This window comes from Podarcis muralis, chromosome 13 (assembly GCF_964188315.1).
Source record: "Podarcis muralis chromosome 13, rPodMur119.hap1.1, whole genome shotgun sequence".
Classification (NCBI taxonomy): Eukaryota; Metazoa; Chordata; class Lepidosauria; order Squamata; family Lacertidae; genus Podarcis; species Podarcis muralis.
Window position 1 is genome coordinate 3965549 of NC_135667.1, and position 18430 is coordinate 3983978.

Consider the following 18430-nt stretch of genomic DNA (forward strand, 5'->3'; position numbering starts at 1 on the left):
TTTTTTTTTGCAAACCTTTCCAAGTTTTGTTTGTTTTTAAACAATCAAGCGGTAAATGAAGTTTATGTAACATATAAATCCAGACAGGCTCCAGATCCGATTGCTCGCTTTGCATCGGACCAAACTGATATGCCGCTTTCTCCGCAGAGACGCTCAAAGCGGTTTACAAGTATCCAGCCGGCTCCTCCCTCCACTCCTCTTGCTCCTCCCGATGAAGGCCGGCTTGTCCCGGGAATCTTCCCACTTCCCAGCCAACCCGCCTCCTCCACCTCCCTGTGCGCTGGCGTCGTCCCACCGGGCGGAGCTGCCGGGGACTTGCTCCAGGCGGCGCTGCGCGCTCGGCTTCGCGGACCGGCCGCCCGTGCGTGGCTCCGGGTCGTCCCGCAGACCGAGGGGGGGCGCCCTGCTGCCCCCTCCCGGGCGCCGCGAGGATGGCTCCTCCGCCGGGCGCCGCCCGCAGCCGCGCACCCCGCCCCGGGGCGGAGCAGGAGCCGCTGCCGGCGGCGCCTCCTTGCTCCTCCGCGCGCCCCTGGCTGGTCTTGCCTCTGCGCGGCTGCTCGCAGGTCTGGTCCAGGTATCAGCGCCGCCGCCGCCGCCTCCACCTCCGGCCAGGGCTACCCGGAGCGTCCCGGAGGAACGGCGCCGCGATGACGGTCAAGCTGGACTTCGAGGAGTGCCTGAAAGACTCGCCGCGCTTCAGGTGGGTGCGCTCGGCGCGCCGCGCCGTGCGCCCTTGGCCATGCAGCTGGTGCGCTTTTACGCATCGCGCTCCGGCCGGTGCCAGGCGGAGGCAGGCGGGCTGTCCCGCCGCCACGCAGCTGCCCCGACGGCGCGCCTTGCGGAGACGGCGCTCCCGCTCGCTCCCGCGCACGGCTCCGCTGCCTGCCTTCGCCCGCCTCCCTCCTCCACTGGTTGGAGACGAGCCGGCAGTTTCTCCGGCCTTGGAAAGAGGACGTCCCGGGCCTGCCTTTCTTTCAAACAACTCAGAAGGAGAGTTTTCGCTTGGGGAGGGAGGGCTGGGCTGCGTTGTTGGAGAAGGGGAGGAAGTGTCGCCTAGTGGTGCGAGCAGAGGGGGCGGCTAAAGACTCAACCGGCGGGGTCCGGAAGAGGGAGAAGTGTTGGGGCTTCGGTCACAAACCCTAAATGATGGGATAAATATTAAGGAATGGAAGGGAATCAATCGCTCTTTCTCCTTTTCCGAAGGTGGGGGGGATTTCTCCAATCATATAGGGACCCTTAGGGTCATCTAGTCCATCTAGTCTAGTCATGATAAGGGGAGAGCTGCCATTTTTGGGGGGGCTTGTTTTTGCCTCCCTTTTGGGGGCCCTTTCCTCCCCACTTCTCTCCTTTGCACCAGGCTACAAAAGGAGTCCAACAGTGCAGGAAGAGGCAGGAGAAGTGTGTGTGTAAAATACTACTAAATTGGGGGCGGGGGGGGGGCAGTGGACAGTGTGGAGATGATACTGTGAAGCAAAGCGAGCTGCCGGTGGGGTTGCCAACTTTTCAACCAGCTCTCTGCTCCTGTGTCTTTATCAGCAATGAGCGCTGCAGCAATCGGTCTGTTACTTGCTGCTTGCCCATCTGCCCTTAATGGCGCAGGAGCAGGCTGGGCTTGTGGAGTGGGGGGTGATTTTTGGGTGAGGGGCGGTAAGTTGGCAACCCCGGTTGTCAGGGCTGCTGTGCTGAGGCTCAGGGTGCCTAAACTGTAATGGAGGAGCTAGCGCCACACTCAGTGCTTCAGAATCCGGCAGAGCAGGTGTAAGACTGCGGGCTATTTCTAGTGGTGTGGTTTTGGTAGTGCCCCCTTCTCCCCCCCTCAAAAAAAAACCCCACTAGCAGGAGTTTCCGGCCTGTACACATGGGAGTGCAGACCTCACGCTGGGGCGAGGAGGCAGGAAGTGATAACTGGGGCAAGGCTAGAAAGCGTTCCTGGGGTCGCTTGGGCCTCCCAAAAAACCCCTAAGCTGGCACGTTTCAGTGTCAGGCAGTCACCGTTGCCCCATATTCTGTGCCTGGGATGTATAGTGGTACCTCGGGCTGCATACGCTTCAGATTACCGTACATATGCTTCAGGTTACAGACTCCGCTAACTCAGAAATAGAGCTTCAGGTTAAGAACTTTGCTTCAGGATGAGAACAGAAATCGTGCTCTGGCAGCGCGGCGGCAGCAGGAGGCTCCATTAGCTAAAGTTGTGCTTCAGGTTAAGAACAGTTTCAGGTTAAGAACGGACCTCCAGAACGAATTAAGTACTTAACCTGAGGTACCACTGTATTCGTGTGAAATCTGGGGCCGCTTTCTGCAGAGAAGCACATCCGTCAAGTGGATTTCTGTTTAACTTTTATATGTTGACATTATTATTTTATACTATTCTTATTGATTGTTGTATGTTACTTTTTTGATGTAGGCTGCCTATTTTAAAGTTATGTTTTATTATCACATTTTTGTATTGCATTAGATTGTTATAAGATGTACATTTTGTGTTTCTTCAGCTTGTAAACCGCCTTGAGTATTGTAAGATAGAAAGGCGGTATACAAATTAAAAATGATGATGATGATCCGGCCCTGAAACATTGCGGTTCAGGCTGGCCCCAAACACCCGTGTGGGGCAGTGATGTTTTGAGGGGTGAATCTGTTGGGGAACCCCAACTCCCCAGGGTCTTGTCTGGTGGAACAGAGGAAGATGGCGTTGGCTGTATATTTTTCAGAGCTGAGGGACTCAAAAGCCTTTTCGCCAGGCCCCACCGGCAATATCATGTTGCTTTAAACAGCCATGGTTTCTCCCACCCACCCAAGGAATCCTGGGAACTGTAGTTTGAGAAGGGTGCTCGTAGTTGTTAGGCACACCCTTACAGAACTGCAACTCCCAGAGTTCCCTGGGAAAGAGTGACTGGCTGTTAAACCGCTCTGGGAATTGTAGCTCTGTGGGTGGGGATCACCTGACAAAGCTCAGCACTCTTAACCAAACTACAGCTCCCAGAATTCCTTGGGGGAAGCCATGATAGTTCAACCGGGGAATTCTGGGAACAGTCGCTCTCTGAGAAGGAAATCGGAACCAGCTCCTGACTCTCAGCTCCCAGAATTCTTTGGGGGGAAGCCATGACTGTATAAAGTGGTCTGATCCTGCTTCAAACTTCAAACCGCCATGGCTTCCCCCAGAGACTTCTGGGAGTTTAAGGCTGCTGAGAGTTTTTCGGAGAGCCCTTTATTTCTCCTCACGGAGCTACGGTTCCCAGAACGGTTTAGCAGTCAGCCTCTCTTCTCAGGGAGCTCTGGGAATTGTAGCTCTCGGAGGGGAAATAGGGGGTCTCCTGGCAACACCCTCGGCGCCCTTCACCAAACTACAGCTCCCAGGATTCCTTGGGGGAAGCCATGCCAGTTTGACACATCAATCCCGCCTCCCAGGGAATTCTGGGAATGGGGAGGGGGGGAATAGGGGTCTCCCAATGGCTCTCGGCGCCCTTAACCAAACTACAGTTCCCAGGACTCTTTGGGGGAAGCGACGCCTTCTCAGAGTGAAATCGCTTTGAACGTGAACATGGCCCTGAGAGTCACAGACGGTCTCATGGTTTCCATTCTCCAGCTGTGTGTGGCTGGGACATGAGAGATTGTTTCCAGGCGTCACTGATTTCCACTTGTAGGATGTTCTGCCACAACTTTCCTCTGGTGGGATGCCTAGTGGGTGGTTTTATAAATGCTTCTGTTTGCCCAGCTGAGAAAGGCTGGGCCGTCTATCTCTCTCTTTCCACAAAACACACACACACACACACACACACTTTTTTTGGGTGTGTCGCAGCATCGTCAAACTCATGTTTTGTGTTTGATGTTTTGCTGCCTTCCTCCTCGCTTCCTGTGGTTTTGCCACACTTCCCTCCTCGTCGGAGCCGCTTCTGAGTTTCTTCCGCTCCGGTTTGAGCCATAGCCCCGGTGCATTGTGGGGGATGTGCGTGCGGCGGCCATCTTGCAATGGCCTGAGTTCGGTTTCCTGAGCGGGAACCCAGTTTGGAGGTACTTACAGAGCACCTCCAATCTAGGTAACTCAAGTAAAAGCCAGAAACCAGGCAAAATTTGGGGATCAGGCCTCCTGTTGGTCTCCCTGCAGAGGGCCTTCTCGGTAGTGGCACTGGCCCTGTGGAACTCCCTCCCACCAGATGTCAAAAAGAACAACAACTACCAGACTTTTAGAAGACATCTGAAGGCAGCCCTGTTTAGGGAAGCTTTTAATGTTTGATGCTTTACTGTATTTTAATATTTTGTTGGAAGCCGCCCAGAGTGGCTGGGGAAGCCCAGCCAGATGGGCGGGGTACAAATAAATTACTATTATTATTATTATTATTATTGATTGATTGTTGAACCACTCTAGGATTTGAATAATAGAATTATAGAGTTCGAAGGGACCCGTACAGTCATTTAGCCCAACTCCCTGCTATGCACAGGGGTCGTCTATCATTTACTTATTTACTTATTACCTTCCCTTCCCTTCAAGGTCCCAGGGTGGGTCATGGCATTTGTTATATGGAAAAATTAGGGGCTACCCTCCACTCCTCCTTCTCTGGCCTGCTGTGGACTTAGGAGGCACCGAACGCCCAGATGGAGAATTGGGCTGCAGAAAACAACACCAAATTTTTCACATATCACGTGAAAACGCAGCATTAAAAACAGAACAACAATTGCAAGATTCGGGTGGGTCCTGAAAAGCATGGCAACTCTCGACACCCTTTGTTGTTGTTGATTAGTCGTGTCCGCCTCTTCGTGACCCCCTGGACCAGAGCACGCCAGGCACTCCTGTCTTCCACTGCCTCCCGCAGTTTGGTCAAACTCATGCTGGTAGCTTCGATAACACTGTCCCACCATCTCGTCCTCCGTCGTCCCCTTCTCCTTGTGTCCTCCATCTTTCCCAACATCAGGGTCTTTTCCAGGGAGTCTTCTCTTCTCAGGAGGTGGCCAAAGTCTTGGAGCCTCAGCTTCAGGATCTGTCCTTCCAGTGAGCACTCAGGGCTGATTTCCTTCCAAATGGAGAGGTTGGATCTTCTTGCAGTCCATGGGACTCTCCAGAGTCTCCTCCAGCACCAGAATTCAAAAGCATCCATTCTTCGGCGATCAGCTTTCTTTATGGTCCAGTTCTCACTTCCATACATCACTACTGGGAAAACCAGAGCTTGTACTATACGGACCTTTGTTGGCAAAGTGATGTCTGCTTTTTAAGGGTCTCGGCACCCTTAGCAAACTACAATTCCCAGGATTCCTTGGGTGGGTGGGGGGAGCCATGGTGCAGACAGGGCCTTTTATATTGTGTGTGTCTGTTGTTGTTTTTTAATGTTGCGGTTTTGTGTTGCAAGCTGCCCTGAGACCTACGGGTATAGGGCGGCATTCAAATTTAATAAATAATAGTAGTCGATTGTCACTCTGAGAACGTCTCTTCGTGCACGGCAAAACCAGATTGCTGTGGATAGGAAAGGTTTCCAGGCAACTGGCAGGAAGTGGTTGGAACGCCGGCTGAGGCAGGAAGCTTGCGAAGCGACCGCAAGGCAGCTTTCAGGGTTGGCAGAGAAGAACGGAGGTGTTTCTAAAACGCTACTTGGCCCCTAAGCTCAGCTCCTGGGCTCCCCTTCCTAGCTCCTGCACAGATGGTCTTTTCTTGCAAGTTCCTGTCCTGCTACCTGATATGCCCCACGGAGGACCTTAAGGTCCATAAATAGCAACACCCTAGAGGTCCCAGGTCAGGGACGCGGGTGGCGCTGTGGGTTAAACCACAGAGCCTAGGGCTTGCCGATCAGAAGGTCGGCGGTTCGAATCCCCACGACGGGGTGAGCTCCCGTTGCTCGGTCCCTGCTCCTGCCAACCTAGCAGTTTGAAAGCACGTCAAAGTGCAAGTAGATCAATAGGTACCGCTCTGGCAGGAAGGTAAACAGCGTTTCCGTGTGCTGCTCTGGTTTGCCAGAAGCGGCTTAGTCAAGCTGGCCACATGACCCGGAAGCTTTACGCCAGCTCCCTCGGCCAGTAAAGCGAGATGAGCGCCACAACCCCAGAGTCGGTCACGACTGGACCTAACAGTCAGGGGTCCCTTTACCTTTACCTTTAGAAGTCCCAGGCCGTAAGGAAGTCAGATTAGCTTCAACCAGAGCCAGGGCCTTTTCAACACTAGCTCCAGCCTGGTGGAACGCTCTGTCTCATGAGACCAGGGCCTTGCGGGATCTGATAAAATACATAATTTTAAAAAGCAGAGCCTGCTGGAAGGTGTGCAGAGGAGGGTGACCAAGATGATTGAGGGTCTGGAAACCGAGCCATATGAGGAGTGGTTGAAGGAGCTGGGTATGTTTAGCCTGAAAAAGAGGAGATATGAGAGCCATCTTGAAATATCTGGAGGCCTGCCCCGTGGAAGAAGGAGCAAGCTTGTTTTTCGCCTGTTTCGGAGGGTAGAACCCAATCCAATGGATTCGAGTTTCAAGAAGGGCGATTCTGAGGAAACATTAGGAAGAGCTTTTTGATGGCAAGACCCGTTTGCCAGTGGAATGGGTAAAATGGGAGGTGATGTTCTGGTGGCTAAACAGTTGCCTCATGGAGAAGCTGGGAAGCAGGACCTGAGTGCGAGAGCCCTCTCTGCCTTCTGCAGTTTCCAGCAACTGGTATAATCTTCATACGTACAAATGGGAAATAGAGACAGAGTGAATGGTTTTCCCCAGGCCAGGTACAAGACAGAAGTACTGTTTGGGGGATAGGAGACGGGCAGGTGTGGGGGACTCCCTGATCCTGAATGGGGCAACTGTGCCCCTGAAGGACCAGGTGAACAGCCTGGGAGTCATTTTGGACTCAGAGCTGTCCTTGGAGGCACAGATCAATTCTGTGTCCAGGGCAGCTGTCTACCAGCTCCATCTGGTACGCAGGATGAGACCCTCCCTGCCCACAGACTGTCTCGCCAGAGTGGTGCATGCTCTGGTTATCTCCCGCTTGGACTACTGCAACGCGCTCTATGTGGGGCTACCTTTGAAGGTGACCCGGAAACCTCAACTAATCCAGAATGCGGCAGCCAGACTGGTGACTGGGAGCGGCCGCTGAGACCACATAACACCGGTCCATAAAGACCAAAATTGACTCCCAGTACATTTCTGAGCACAGTTCAAAGTGTTGGTGCTGACCTTGAAAGCCCGAAACGGCCTCAAAGGCCCAGTATACCTGAAGGAGCGTCTCCACCCCCATCGTTCTACCCAGACACTGAGGTCCAGTTCCAAAGCCCTTCTGGTGGTTCCCTTCCTGCGAAAAGCCAAGTTACAGGGAACCAGGCAGAGGGCCTTCTCGGTGGTGGCACCCGCCCTGTGGAACACCCTCCCTTCAGATGTGATGGAAATAAGCAGCTATCTTATTTTTAAAAGACATCTGAAGGCAGCCCTGTTTAGGGAAGTTTTTAATATCTAATCCTGTATTGTTTTATAACACTCGATTGGGAGCTGCCCAGTGTGGCTGGGGAAACTCAGCCAGATGGGCGGGGTATAAATAATATATTCTTCTTATTATTATTATTAGTGAGTCTGTGGCTGATGCAGACCTTGAACCTGTGTTAAATCCCGGTTATGCAACTGTGCTGATATCTCCCTCCTCTCTCTTATTTCCCTCGCCCCCCAACTTCAGGGCTGCCATTGAGACGGTGGAAACAGAGGTCTCTGCTTTGGAGTCTCAGCTGGAAAAGGTGAGGAATCGGCGATCTGTTTGCAAGGGTGCTGAGCTGTGCGGTGGGACATTTCGCAAAAACAACTGTCGTTTGAAATACAGTCATACCTCGGGTTACAGATGCTTCAGGTTGCGTTTTTTCGGGTTATGGACCCGCCGAAACCCGGAAGTACCGGAATGGGCTGCTTCCGGGTTTTGGCAGTCGTGCATGTGCAGAAGCGGTAAATTGTGCTTTGCGCGTGCGCAGAAGCACCGAATCGCAACCCGTTCATACACAGACGGGTTGCTATAGAATCATAGAGTTGGAATAGACCCCAAGGGCCATCGAGTCCAACCCCCTGCCAAGCAGGAAACACCATCAGAGCACTCCTGACATATGGTTGTCAAGCCTCTGCTTAAAGACCTCCAAAGAAGGAGACTCCACCACACTCCTTGGCAGCAAATTCCACTGTCGAACAGCTCTTACTGTCAGGAAGTTCTTCCTAATGTTGAGGTGGAATCTTCTTTCTTGTGGTTTGGATCCATTGCTCCGTGTCCGCTTCTCTGGAGCAGCAGAAAACAACCTTTCTCCCTCCTCTATGTGACATCCTTTTATATATTTGAACATGGCTATAGACATGGGTTGCGAACGTTCGCAACCCGAGTGTCCACTGTAGTAATAAAATTGAATAGAGGGGAGACTGTGTAGAGGAAGAGAAATGAAAGTGGGGGCGGTGAACAAGGAATACTCTGCATTTGTTATTTTCCCTGATTTTAAAGTCATAGCTCAGATCCTGAACGCCTTGCGAGTTGAATTTTTGGCTCCCGAACGCTGCAAACCCAGAAGTGAGTGTTCCGGTTTGCAAATGATCTTTGGAACCCGAATGTCCTCCGTGGGTTCTGATTGGCTGCAGGAGGTCTTCATGCAGCCAATCGGAAGCCGTGCCTTGGTTTCCAAATGTTTTGGAAGTAAAAAAAAATTATTTGCAGTAAAAATGAGCTGGGAGGGAGGGAAAGCTGAGATTTCCACATGGGGAGGGGCGTTGGTCGGCCTTCCCGTGCAGCGGGCTGCCCGTCTCTCGCGCCGCCTGACCTCCCTGTTCCTTGCCCCCTCTCTCCTGCCCACCCCCAGCTCCTCAAACTCTGCACCACGATGCTGGATTCGGGAAGGCAATACTGCGCCCACAGCAAGAATTTCGTCTCCGGGGTCCAGGAGCTGTCTCAGAATTCCCCAGGGGACACCATGATGAGCGTAAGTTTGCTCGGGGGGCAAGAACGGGCGATTGTGCCTGGAGGAAAGACGGAGGAGGAGGGAAGAGGAAAGGTACCAGGATGGAGGGGTATCTGGTTCGAATGTGGGGTGGGGAAGGGGAAAGGTTGCTTTCTTGCCTGCGCTAGCCTGCCCAGCGTTTGCCGAGCCACTGGGCTTGAAAGACGGGTTTTGCCGAGGCCTGAGGGAGGTCACGAAAGGAGCTGTGATTTTTGGGCACACCTTTTTTTGGGGGGGAGTGTTGGCTTACCGGCGAGGTGACCAGGTGCAGGTAAACATCGTTAATCACCTAATTGCGCCATTTTATTTGAGGTCTGGGAGTGGGGCAGGGCGACTGGGTGACCTGGAGCCGGTTCTCCACCCCATAGAACCTGTTTTCGCAGCCGGGGGCTTAGCTGTGCCAAGGCAGTGCCTCTGAGCACGCACAGAGTGCCCTTCACTGGTGAGTGCCTGGGGTCTAGGGAAGCCCCTTCTCTCAGGTTCCACCTGACGTGGTGTTTCTTATTTATTTGTTTTACTCTGTAAAATTTACATGCCGCTTGAGTGTTTTTATAAAAAAGCAACAACCGCCAAAGCAATTTACGTGACAATGAAACAAGAGAACTATCAAAATAGAATAGAATTTTATTATTACGGTCACAGACCAGTTCTGGGTCACTTACAATATCAGGAAAATCATAAAACACAACAGGAATACATTGAATTGCAACTGGGTATAACAGAGACAATTCAGATATAAGGTAAAGGTAAAGGTACCCCTGCCCGTACGGGCCAGTCTTGCCAGACTCTAGGGTTGTGCGCTCATCTCACTCTAAAGGCCGGGAGCCAGCGCTGTCCGCAGACACTTCCGGGTCACGTGGCCAGCGTGACGAAGCTGCTCTGGCGAGCCAGAGCCGCATACGGAAACGCCGTTTACCTTCCCGCTAGAAAGCGGTCCCTATTTATCTACTTGCACCCGGGGGTGCTTTCGAACTGCTAGGTTGGCAGGCGCTGGGACCGATTCAAACCGCCAACCATGCAGTCGGCAAGTCCTAGGCGCTGAGGTTTTACCCACAGTGCCACCCTCGTCCCTAATTCAGATATAGCGGCAGTTAAAAATATATATATTAAATCTTGATCACTCAAATATAACCTAAAATTATCATTTAAAACCTTAATCATTTTGGTAGTACAGCTTGTTCCCTAAGTTTTATGGCAGTCGCACAGAATTTGGCCACCCTTAGTGTGATCTCTACCAGGAGTTTTAGACATTGAAGTTTGGACCCATTTGGAGATTTTTGTATAACAGGAACTATCGAAATAAAAATAAAATAAACTTAAAAATTTGTCCAGTAGCGCCTCAGAGACCAATTAAGTTTGTTCTGGGTATAAGCTTTCGTGTGCATGCACACTTCTTCAGATACGAAAGCTTATACCAGAACAAACTTAGTCTATGAAGTGCTACTGGACAATTTTTATTATTTTTATTTTAACTGCGTCAGAACCAGCACGGTTACCTACCTGAAATTAGAACTATCAGTAAAAGTCTTTCAAAACAATTTTTTAAAAATGTCCGCATAAAACTTTAAAATCGGCGCTGAACTAAAAAGAGATGGAAACTGTTTTGTTGCCACCTACCGTATTTTTCACTCTATAGGACGCACCCGACCATAGGAGGCACCTTGTTTTAGAGGGGGAGAACAAGAAAAAAAATATTCTGAACGAAACAGTGGATGTTCGCTGAAGGGGCGCTGTGCAGAGAGGGGGAGATATTTTTTTTCTTGTTCTCCCCCTCTAAGACAAGGTGTGTTCTGTGCGTTCAAGGTGCGCACTGACCCCTCTCGCTCTCCCGGCTTCAGCAAAAGGAACCCGAAGCCTGCGGAGCGCAGCGGGAACTCGCGCTGCGCTCCGAAGGCTTCAGGCGGCTATCCCTGAAGCCTGGAGAGCAAGAGGGGTCGGTGCGCACCGACCCCTCTCGCTCTCCAGGCTTCAGCGAAAGCAACGCGAAGCCAAGGAGCACAGAGGGAGCGCTCCCTGTGCGCTTCGGAGGCTTTGCGTTGCTATCGCTGAAGCCAAAGAGCCTGCATTCGCTCCATAGAACGCACACACATTTCCCCTTAATTTTTGGAGGGGAAAAGTGCGTCCTACAGAGCGAAAAATACGGTATGCAGCTAGCAGCAACTCTCTTAAGATTTCAAGTCTTTTTGCCAGCCCTACCCAGACGTGCTCTTGGGAATTGAACCTGAAACCTTCTGCATTCCAGGCATGTGTCCTACCACAGAATAACAGCCTGAAAGAGGAACATAGGAAACAGGCTGTGTGCGACAGTGCGCACTTAAAGCGCATGACTCCCCCACCCCCCCGAGAGCAACCTGGGAACTGTAGTTCTCCCCTTCGCCAAACTATAACTCCCAGCACCCGCAGCAGACTACAGTTCCCGGGGTTCCTTTTTCGGAGGGGGAAAGTTGTAATAATAATAATAATAAGAATAATAATAATAATAATAATAATAGATTATTTCTACCCCGCCCATCTGGCTGACTTTCCCCAGCCACTCTGGGTGGCTTCCAGTCAAGTGTTAAAAACAATAAAGCATTAAATATTAAAAACTTCCCTTTGGATGTCTTTTAAAGAGAAGACAGCTGCTTATTTCCTTCACATCTGACGGGAGGGCGTTCCACAGGGCGGGTGCCACCACCGAGGAGGCCCTCTGCCTGGTTCCCTGTAGCTTAACTTCTCACAGTGAGGGAACTGCCAGAAGGCCCTCGGAGCTGGACCTCAGTGTCCGGGCTGAACGATGGGGGTGGAGATGCTCCTTCAGGTATACTGGACTGAGGCTGTTTAGGGCTTTCAAGGTCAGCACCAACACTTTAAATTGTGCTCAGAAACATCCTGGGAGCCAATGAAGGTCTTTCAGGACCAGTGTTATGTAGTCCCGGCAGCCGCTCCCAGTCCCCAGTCTAGCTGCCGCATTCTGGATTAGCTGTAGTTTCCGGGTCACCTTCAAAGGTAGCCCCACGTAGAGCGCATGGCAGTAGTCCAAGCGGGAGATAACCAAAGCATGCACCACTCTGGCAAATCAGTCCGCAGGCAGGTAGGGTCTCATCCTGTGTACCAGGTGGAGCTGGTAGACAGCTGCCCTGGACACAGAATTAACCTGGGCCTCCATGGACAGCGGTGAGTCCAAAATGACTCCCAGGCTGTGCACCTGGTCCTTCAGGGGCACAGTTGCCCCGTTCAGGACCAGGGAGTCCCCCACACCCACCCGCCCCCTGTTCCCCCCAAACAGTACTTCAGTCTTGTCAGGATTCAACCTCAATCTGTTAACCACCATCCTCCAACCACCTCCAGACACTCACACAGGACCTTCACCGCCTTCACTGGTTCTGATTTGAAAGAGAGGTAGAGCTGGGTATCATCCGCATACTGATGGACACCCAGCCCAAACCCCCTGATGATCTCTCCCAGCGGCTTCATATAGATGTTGAAAAGCATGGGGGAGAGGACGGAACCCTGAGGCACCCCACAAGTGAGAGCCCAGGGGTCTGAACACTCATCCCCCAACACCACTTGTGAGCGTTGAATGTATGGCGTGTGCAGGAAGCTATGCTGACGCGCATCGCCGCTGCGTGTTTTTGCCGCATGTGTGTTGGGGTGTGTGTGTTTAGGTGACCGCACATTGCTTTCCTGCCACTTTGTCATGAGTAGCTGGACCGAAAGGGCTTTTGCATTACATGTGGTGGTTTCAAGTCAAACAGCAGCGCCCATCACTTCCCTCTGAGCAAACCGAGGGCTGTTTGTGGCGGGCGAAACGGGAAATGCTTAAGCCTGGGGGTGCGGAGGGGGGGGGCGTTCAGGTCAGCCTCTAAATTTGGAGCCTGCTTGGATATTTCTGCAGCCCAAAACGAGCTCTGGGAAAAAATTACAGGGGAAACAATGAGATCTAGAAACTTCTCTAGCAGAGAAGGTGTTGCAGATTCCAGCCTGCAACGGGCCTTCCGTCTCTGCTCTGATCCCCAGATCGTAAGCAGGGGTACCGGGAGATCCCAAACTCTTTGCCCTCTCCCAAACGCCTCTCTTCCTTGCTTGATTTGCTCCCGCGTCGCAGGAGGGGTTGGGCTGGATGACCTTTGGAGGGCCCTCCCTTCCAACCCTGCGGTTCCCCTTGTTTTCCAGGAGTGCCTTGAGAAGTTTTCCGAGAGCTTGAAGACGATGATTGACGGCCACGAGGTGAGCGGCGTCACCCGTCTTTCCGTCGCCCTCCCCCTGCAACTTCCTCTTTCCCAAAGGGTGCTCAGCCGCTCTGTCACCCTCCAAATGTGGGTGGGGAGAGGTTGAGAACCTAGGAAGGAGTCGAGAACACTGGTCCATCTAGCCTGCACTGGATGGCAGCAGCTCTCGGTCAAGGGAGATTCCCAACCTGGCTGGCCATAGCAGGGGTTGGACCCGGGGCTTTTCCGTGCGCAAAGGAGGCAGAGACCCGTAAGCTCTGGTCCCAACCCAGCAGAGGAAGCCACCTTATGCTGATCTGTCAGCGCAATATTCCCTACACAGACTGGCAGCAGCCCTGCTTGGAGGTGAACTCCGGCCCTATTATTTTCCTGCCTTTCTTTGTCATAGGAGCTTCTGGATATGACACAACAGTCCCTCAGACATCAGCTGCAGAGTCTGGTGAAAGAGTATGTATTGTGATTGGGGCGCCCGCTCCGAAGGGTCGGTTTTTTGTGGGGGGGGGGGTACCAGAAGGAAGGCAGCTACAGGTTGACCAGGTGGGGGGCAGTTTTGCGTTTCAAAGGGGGAGGGTGTCGAACCTTTCTTGTATGTCCCGTGTTGTGTTTGGTCTTTGAGGGTGGATCCAATAGCCGCTCCCACATCCTGTGGCGGTGAGTCCCACAGATCACTTGTACACCTCGAGCCTGTAGGGTTCCCTTTTCGCAGCTGCCGTTGCTGCAAACACCCAGCTAACACTTTCCGGAGCCCGTCACTATGAAAGAGAAAATTGCAAGCCATAATAATAATAATAATAATAATAATAATAATAATAATAATAATTTATTTATATCCCAGCCACCCTGGGCGGCTTCCAACGAAATATTAAAATACTGTAATGCATCAAACATTAAAAGCTTCCCTAAACAGGGCTGCCTTCAGATGTCTAATAAAAGTCTAGTAGTTGTTGTTCTCTTTGACATCTGGTGGGAGGGCGTTCCACAGGGAGGGTGCCACCACCAAGAAGGCCTTCTGCCTGGTTCCCAGTAATGCATGTAAAGCATGGGTAGGCAAACTAAGGCCCGGGGGCCTGATCCGTTCCCATCGCCTTCTCAATCCGGCCTGCAGACGGTCCGGGAATTTTACACGAGTAGAAGGTGTCCTTTTATTTAAAATGCAACTCTGGGTTATTTGTGGGGCAAAAGAATTCGTTCTTTTTTTTTTTTTCAAAATACAGTCCGGCCCCCCACAAGGTCTGAGGGACAGTGGACCGGCCCTCTGCTGAAAAAGTTTGCTGACCCCAGATGTAAAGCTTTAGATTTTGTGGGCAGTTGTGGTTTTAGCAGCTGTCAGCGCCAGATTTTACTGGTGTTAGCCACCCTGAGCCCGGCTCTGGCCGGAGAGGGCGAGGTATAAATAAAATTTATTATAAATAAAATTTATTATAAATAAAATTTATTATAAATAAAATTATGATGATGATGATGATGATGATGCCAGGAGTTCCTGAGAGCTGAAACCTTTCAGCTAATCGTCCCATAGACTTTAGTAAACATTTCAGCTAATCGTCCCATAGATTTTAGTAAACTTTTTTGGTAGATTGGCATACATTTATTACGTACGTTGTGAAAGAGGAGCGTGGGGCCTCTGCTATGTTGCTTGTTATTATTATTAATAGTAACAACAACAACAACAACAACAACAACAACAACAACAACAATAATATTTTTTTAATTTTTTAATTTTATTTTTATTATTTGTACTTCACCCATCTAACTGGGTTACCCCAGCCGCTCTGGGTAGCTACAAAAGTTGAGGGGTATAACTGCCGATCTAATCCGACCTTGTGGAATTGTAGAGCTGGGAGGGGGGCCCTCCAAAGCTCATCCATCCCAACCCCCGCACGTCTCCAGAAAGGGCGTTTTCCCCCCGATCCAATATGTCTCCTTGCCGTTTTGCGATATGATGGCAACGATGGCAACGTGTGTTTCAGGGACATGAAGCAGTTCAAGGAGACCCGGAAGGAATTCGAACGCGGCAGCGAAAGCCTCGCCAGCGCACTGCACCACAACGCCGAAGTGCCGCGGCGGCGCCACCATGAGGCTGAGGAGGCCGTGGTCGCCCTGAAAGCCGCCCGAACCACCTTCCGCGCCCGAGCCCTCGACTACGTGCTGCAGGTGGGCCGCCGGCGGGCAGCTCGGACTCCTGGGTCCTTTCCAAAGTTGTCAACCGTCCCTTATTTGGCGGGACAGTCCCTTATCCCAGCGCCGTGTCCCGCTGCTGTCCCTTCTTGATGATGTCCCTTAAATTTCCCGGGTTTCAAAGGAAGCAGCTCCTCTCCCTCCCTCCCTGCCGGCCAGGGAGGAGGGAGGCTCCAATTGTGTTGCTTGGCTGCGTTGCTCACCCAATAAGGAGTCTGAGAACGACTGGGGGGGCGGAGCTTGCATGCCTTGTGCCAATCAAGTCGGCCGCGTTGCCTGGGGACTCGCCTTTGCTCAGCGCTTCCCAGCGGAGAGGGGACGGTGGTTTTCCTTGCTGCATCCCCTTTGCCGGGTTGCTGCGCTGTGGGAACCACCGCTTGAGGCTTCGTTTGGCTGCTGGCTGGGCTTTCTGCCTTTGGCTCGGAGGGGCTCAGAAGTCTAACACACCTGTGTCCTGAAAATCCCTTATTTTGGCTGCTGATCCCTTATTTTCGAGGCTGCTGGTCCCTTATTTTCAAATCTGTAAATTGACAGCTATGGTCCTTTCCTCGGCTCTGGGGGAAGGCGGCAGGACCCCGCAGATTCCCCCTCCTGTCTGATTTGGCCTGGGTCTTGGAGGGCCTTTCCCAATGCAAGGAGGGCGTTCCCTTCGGGTCAACCTCGTTGGGGTGGCATTTGGGGGGGCGGAGCCAGGGAAAGTGGGCGGGGCAAAGGGGCGGGGCTCCCCTTTTTTTGGTTATTTATTTATTTTTATGGATACACCAAGAAAAGAAGAAGAAGAAAGAGAAAACACAAATACCAAATGACGCACAGGAATAACCACAGACACATCATTTTCTTAACCAACGATAAAGCATAAATTGCTCTTAACACTAAATTCCCCGCCTCCCGTCTATTCCACATTTCGATTTCGTATCGCTTATTGCCAATACAGTGGTACCTCGCAAGATGAATGCCTCACAAGACGGAAAACTCGCAAGACGAAAGGGTTTTTTGTTTTTTGAGCTGCTTCGCAAGACGACTTTCCCTATGGGCTTGCTTCGCAAGACGGAAATGTCTTGCAAGTTTGTTTCCTTTTTCTTAACACCGTTAATACAGTTGCGACTTGACTTCGAGGAGCAACTCATAGAACGCGGTGTGGTAGCCTTTTTTGAGGTTTTTAAAGACTTTGGTGATTTTTGAAGCTTTTCCAAAACTTTTCCGACACCGTGCTTCGCAAGACGAAAAAATCGCAAGACGAAAAAACTCGCAGCACGAATTAATTTCATCTTGCGAGGCACCACTGTACACACTTTTATCATAATTAAAGTTTGCTGGGTGAGCCTAGGCTTCAGTTGCCTGCCCTGTCACCCTCTCGGCCTGCACTGCAGGGCGGCTGTACGGAGAAAAGGCAGGCCGGAAAAAATCACGTGTCTCGCCTGGAGGTCCTTCGAGGAAAGGCAAGAGTAGACGTGCGAGAAATTTTTTAAAAGGATAAAATGAAAGTTGGGAGAGGGTCTCTGGGCGAACCCCACGCTTGGCGTTGGGAGCAAAGGACGAAGGACCGAAGCGACGGAACGGGCTTCTGTGTCTTTCTTTTTTTTAATATATAAATATTAAATTTTATTTAACATAATTATTACAAAATACAAGCAAAATACATACACATGCATACCTATTTTTACAGATAAGCACACACATATAAAAAAAGGAACAAAAAAGAGAAAAGGGGAAAAGAAAAAAGAAAAAATAAGAAGAAAAATTGCAAAAAGAAAAATTGCAAAAAGAATTCTTCTCTGTCTTTCAGATCAACGTGATCCAGTCGAAGAAGAAGTTTGAGATCCTGAAGTTTGTGAGTAGCCGACGGTTTGTGGTTCGGTGTTGGCCAGCCAGAAATTTTGGACTACAAATCCCATCAGCCCCGGCCAGCTATGGACCAGGGGGTTAAATCCTGGTTCTTTGGCTGTGCACCTGTAATGTGTGGGGAGCTGACAGGTGCAATGGAAAAACTGGGTCGCTCACCCTCAATTCAGCCTCAGCCTGTTTTCAGGATCAGGTCTGAAGCACATGCAGAAATGAGGGTACCTCTGAGCACACCCAGAGTTCCCCCTGCCCCACGATAACCAGTTATATCCATCTCCCACTTGTCTAGGCTTTCCTAGTCAAAAATGGCGGCTTCTAGGCAACCCTGGACCCCCGAACCTTTTTCTTTTAAAATCATAAAGGTAAAGGTAAAGGTACCCCTGCCTGTACGGGCCAGTCGTGACCGACTCTAGGGTTGTGCGCTCATCTCGCTTAAGAGGCCGGGAGCCAGCGCTGTCCGCAGACACTTCCGGGTCACGTGACCAGCGTGACGAAGCTGCTCCGGCGAACTGGCACCAGAGCAGCACACGGAAACGCCGTTTACCTTCCTGCTAGTAAGCGGTCCCTATTTATCTACTTGCACCATGGGGTGCTTTCGAACTGCTAGGTTGGCAGGCGCTGGGACCGAATGACGGGAGCACACCCCGCCGCGGGGATTCGAACCGCTGACCATGCGATCGGCAAGTCCTAGGCGCTGAGGTTTTACCCACAGCGCCACCCGCGTCCCTTTTAAAATCATAGCTTATTATTATTATTATTATTATTATTATTATTATTATTATTAATACCCCGCCCATCTGGCTGGGTTTCCACTCTGGGCGGCTTCCAACAGAACACTAAAATACAATAACCTATTAAACTTTAAAAGCTTCTCTAGACAGGGCTGCCTTCAGATGTCTTCTGAAAGTTTGGTACTTTGCCAGCAGACCAGCTCCTACCCCGAACCGTTTTCTACGCCTGCTGATTATGCCAAAAACTATTTAGGAATCTGTGCCTGAGTTTGCTCTCCTCCTCTTCCCTCCCTATTCCCCTTTCCTTGCGTGTCGTGCTTTTCTTTGTCCAAGATTATAAGCCTGCCGTCGGGGCTGTCTCATTTTAACCGGCCGTATGGCACGTCGCTCTTTTCGGCCAAAGAGCCGGGTGCGAACGCTGGTAACTTCAGCAGCTGCTTCCTGTTTTTCCAGATGTTGACGTTCATGGAGGCTCAGTCGTTCTACCTGGAGCAGGGGTTCCAGACGGCGAAGCGGCTGGAGCAGTATCGCAAGGACCTGGCGGCTCAGGTGAGCGC

At 51.4% G+C, this 18430-nt stretch overlaps 1 protein-coding gene across 1 annotated transcript in view; it reads left to right on the forward strand.

Moving 5' to 3' along the window:
• Nucleotides 1-332: 332 nt before the first annotated feature.
• ACAP1 (ArfGAP with coiled-coil, ankyrin repeat and PH domains 1) overlaps nt 333-18430 on the forward strand; it is a 47036-nt gene continuing 28938 nt past the window's right edge. Inside the window, exons 1-8 of the mRNA XM_028751989.2 lie at nt 333-700; nt 7624-7681; nt 8774-8893; nt 13067-13120; nt 13511-13569; nt 15093-15276; nt 17087-17131; nt 18327-18422. Coding sequence (XP_028607822.2) covers nt 432-700; nt 7624-7681; nt 8774-8893; nt 13067-13120; nt 13511-13569; nt 15093-15276; nt 17087-17131; nt 18327-18422 — 885 coding nt within the window. The 5' untranslated portion in view covers nt 333-431. The remainder of the gene's footprint in view (nt 701-7623; nt 7682-8773; nt 8894-13066; nt 13121-13510; nt 13570-15092; nt 15277-17086; nt 17132-18326; nt 18423-18430) is intronic.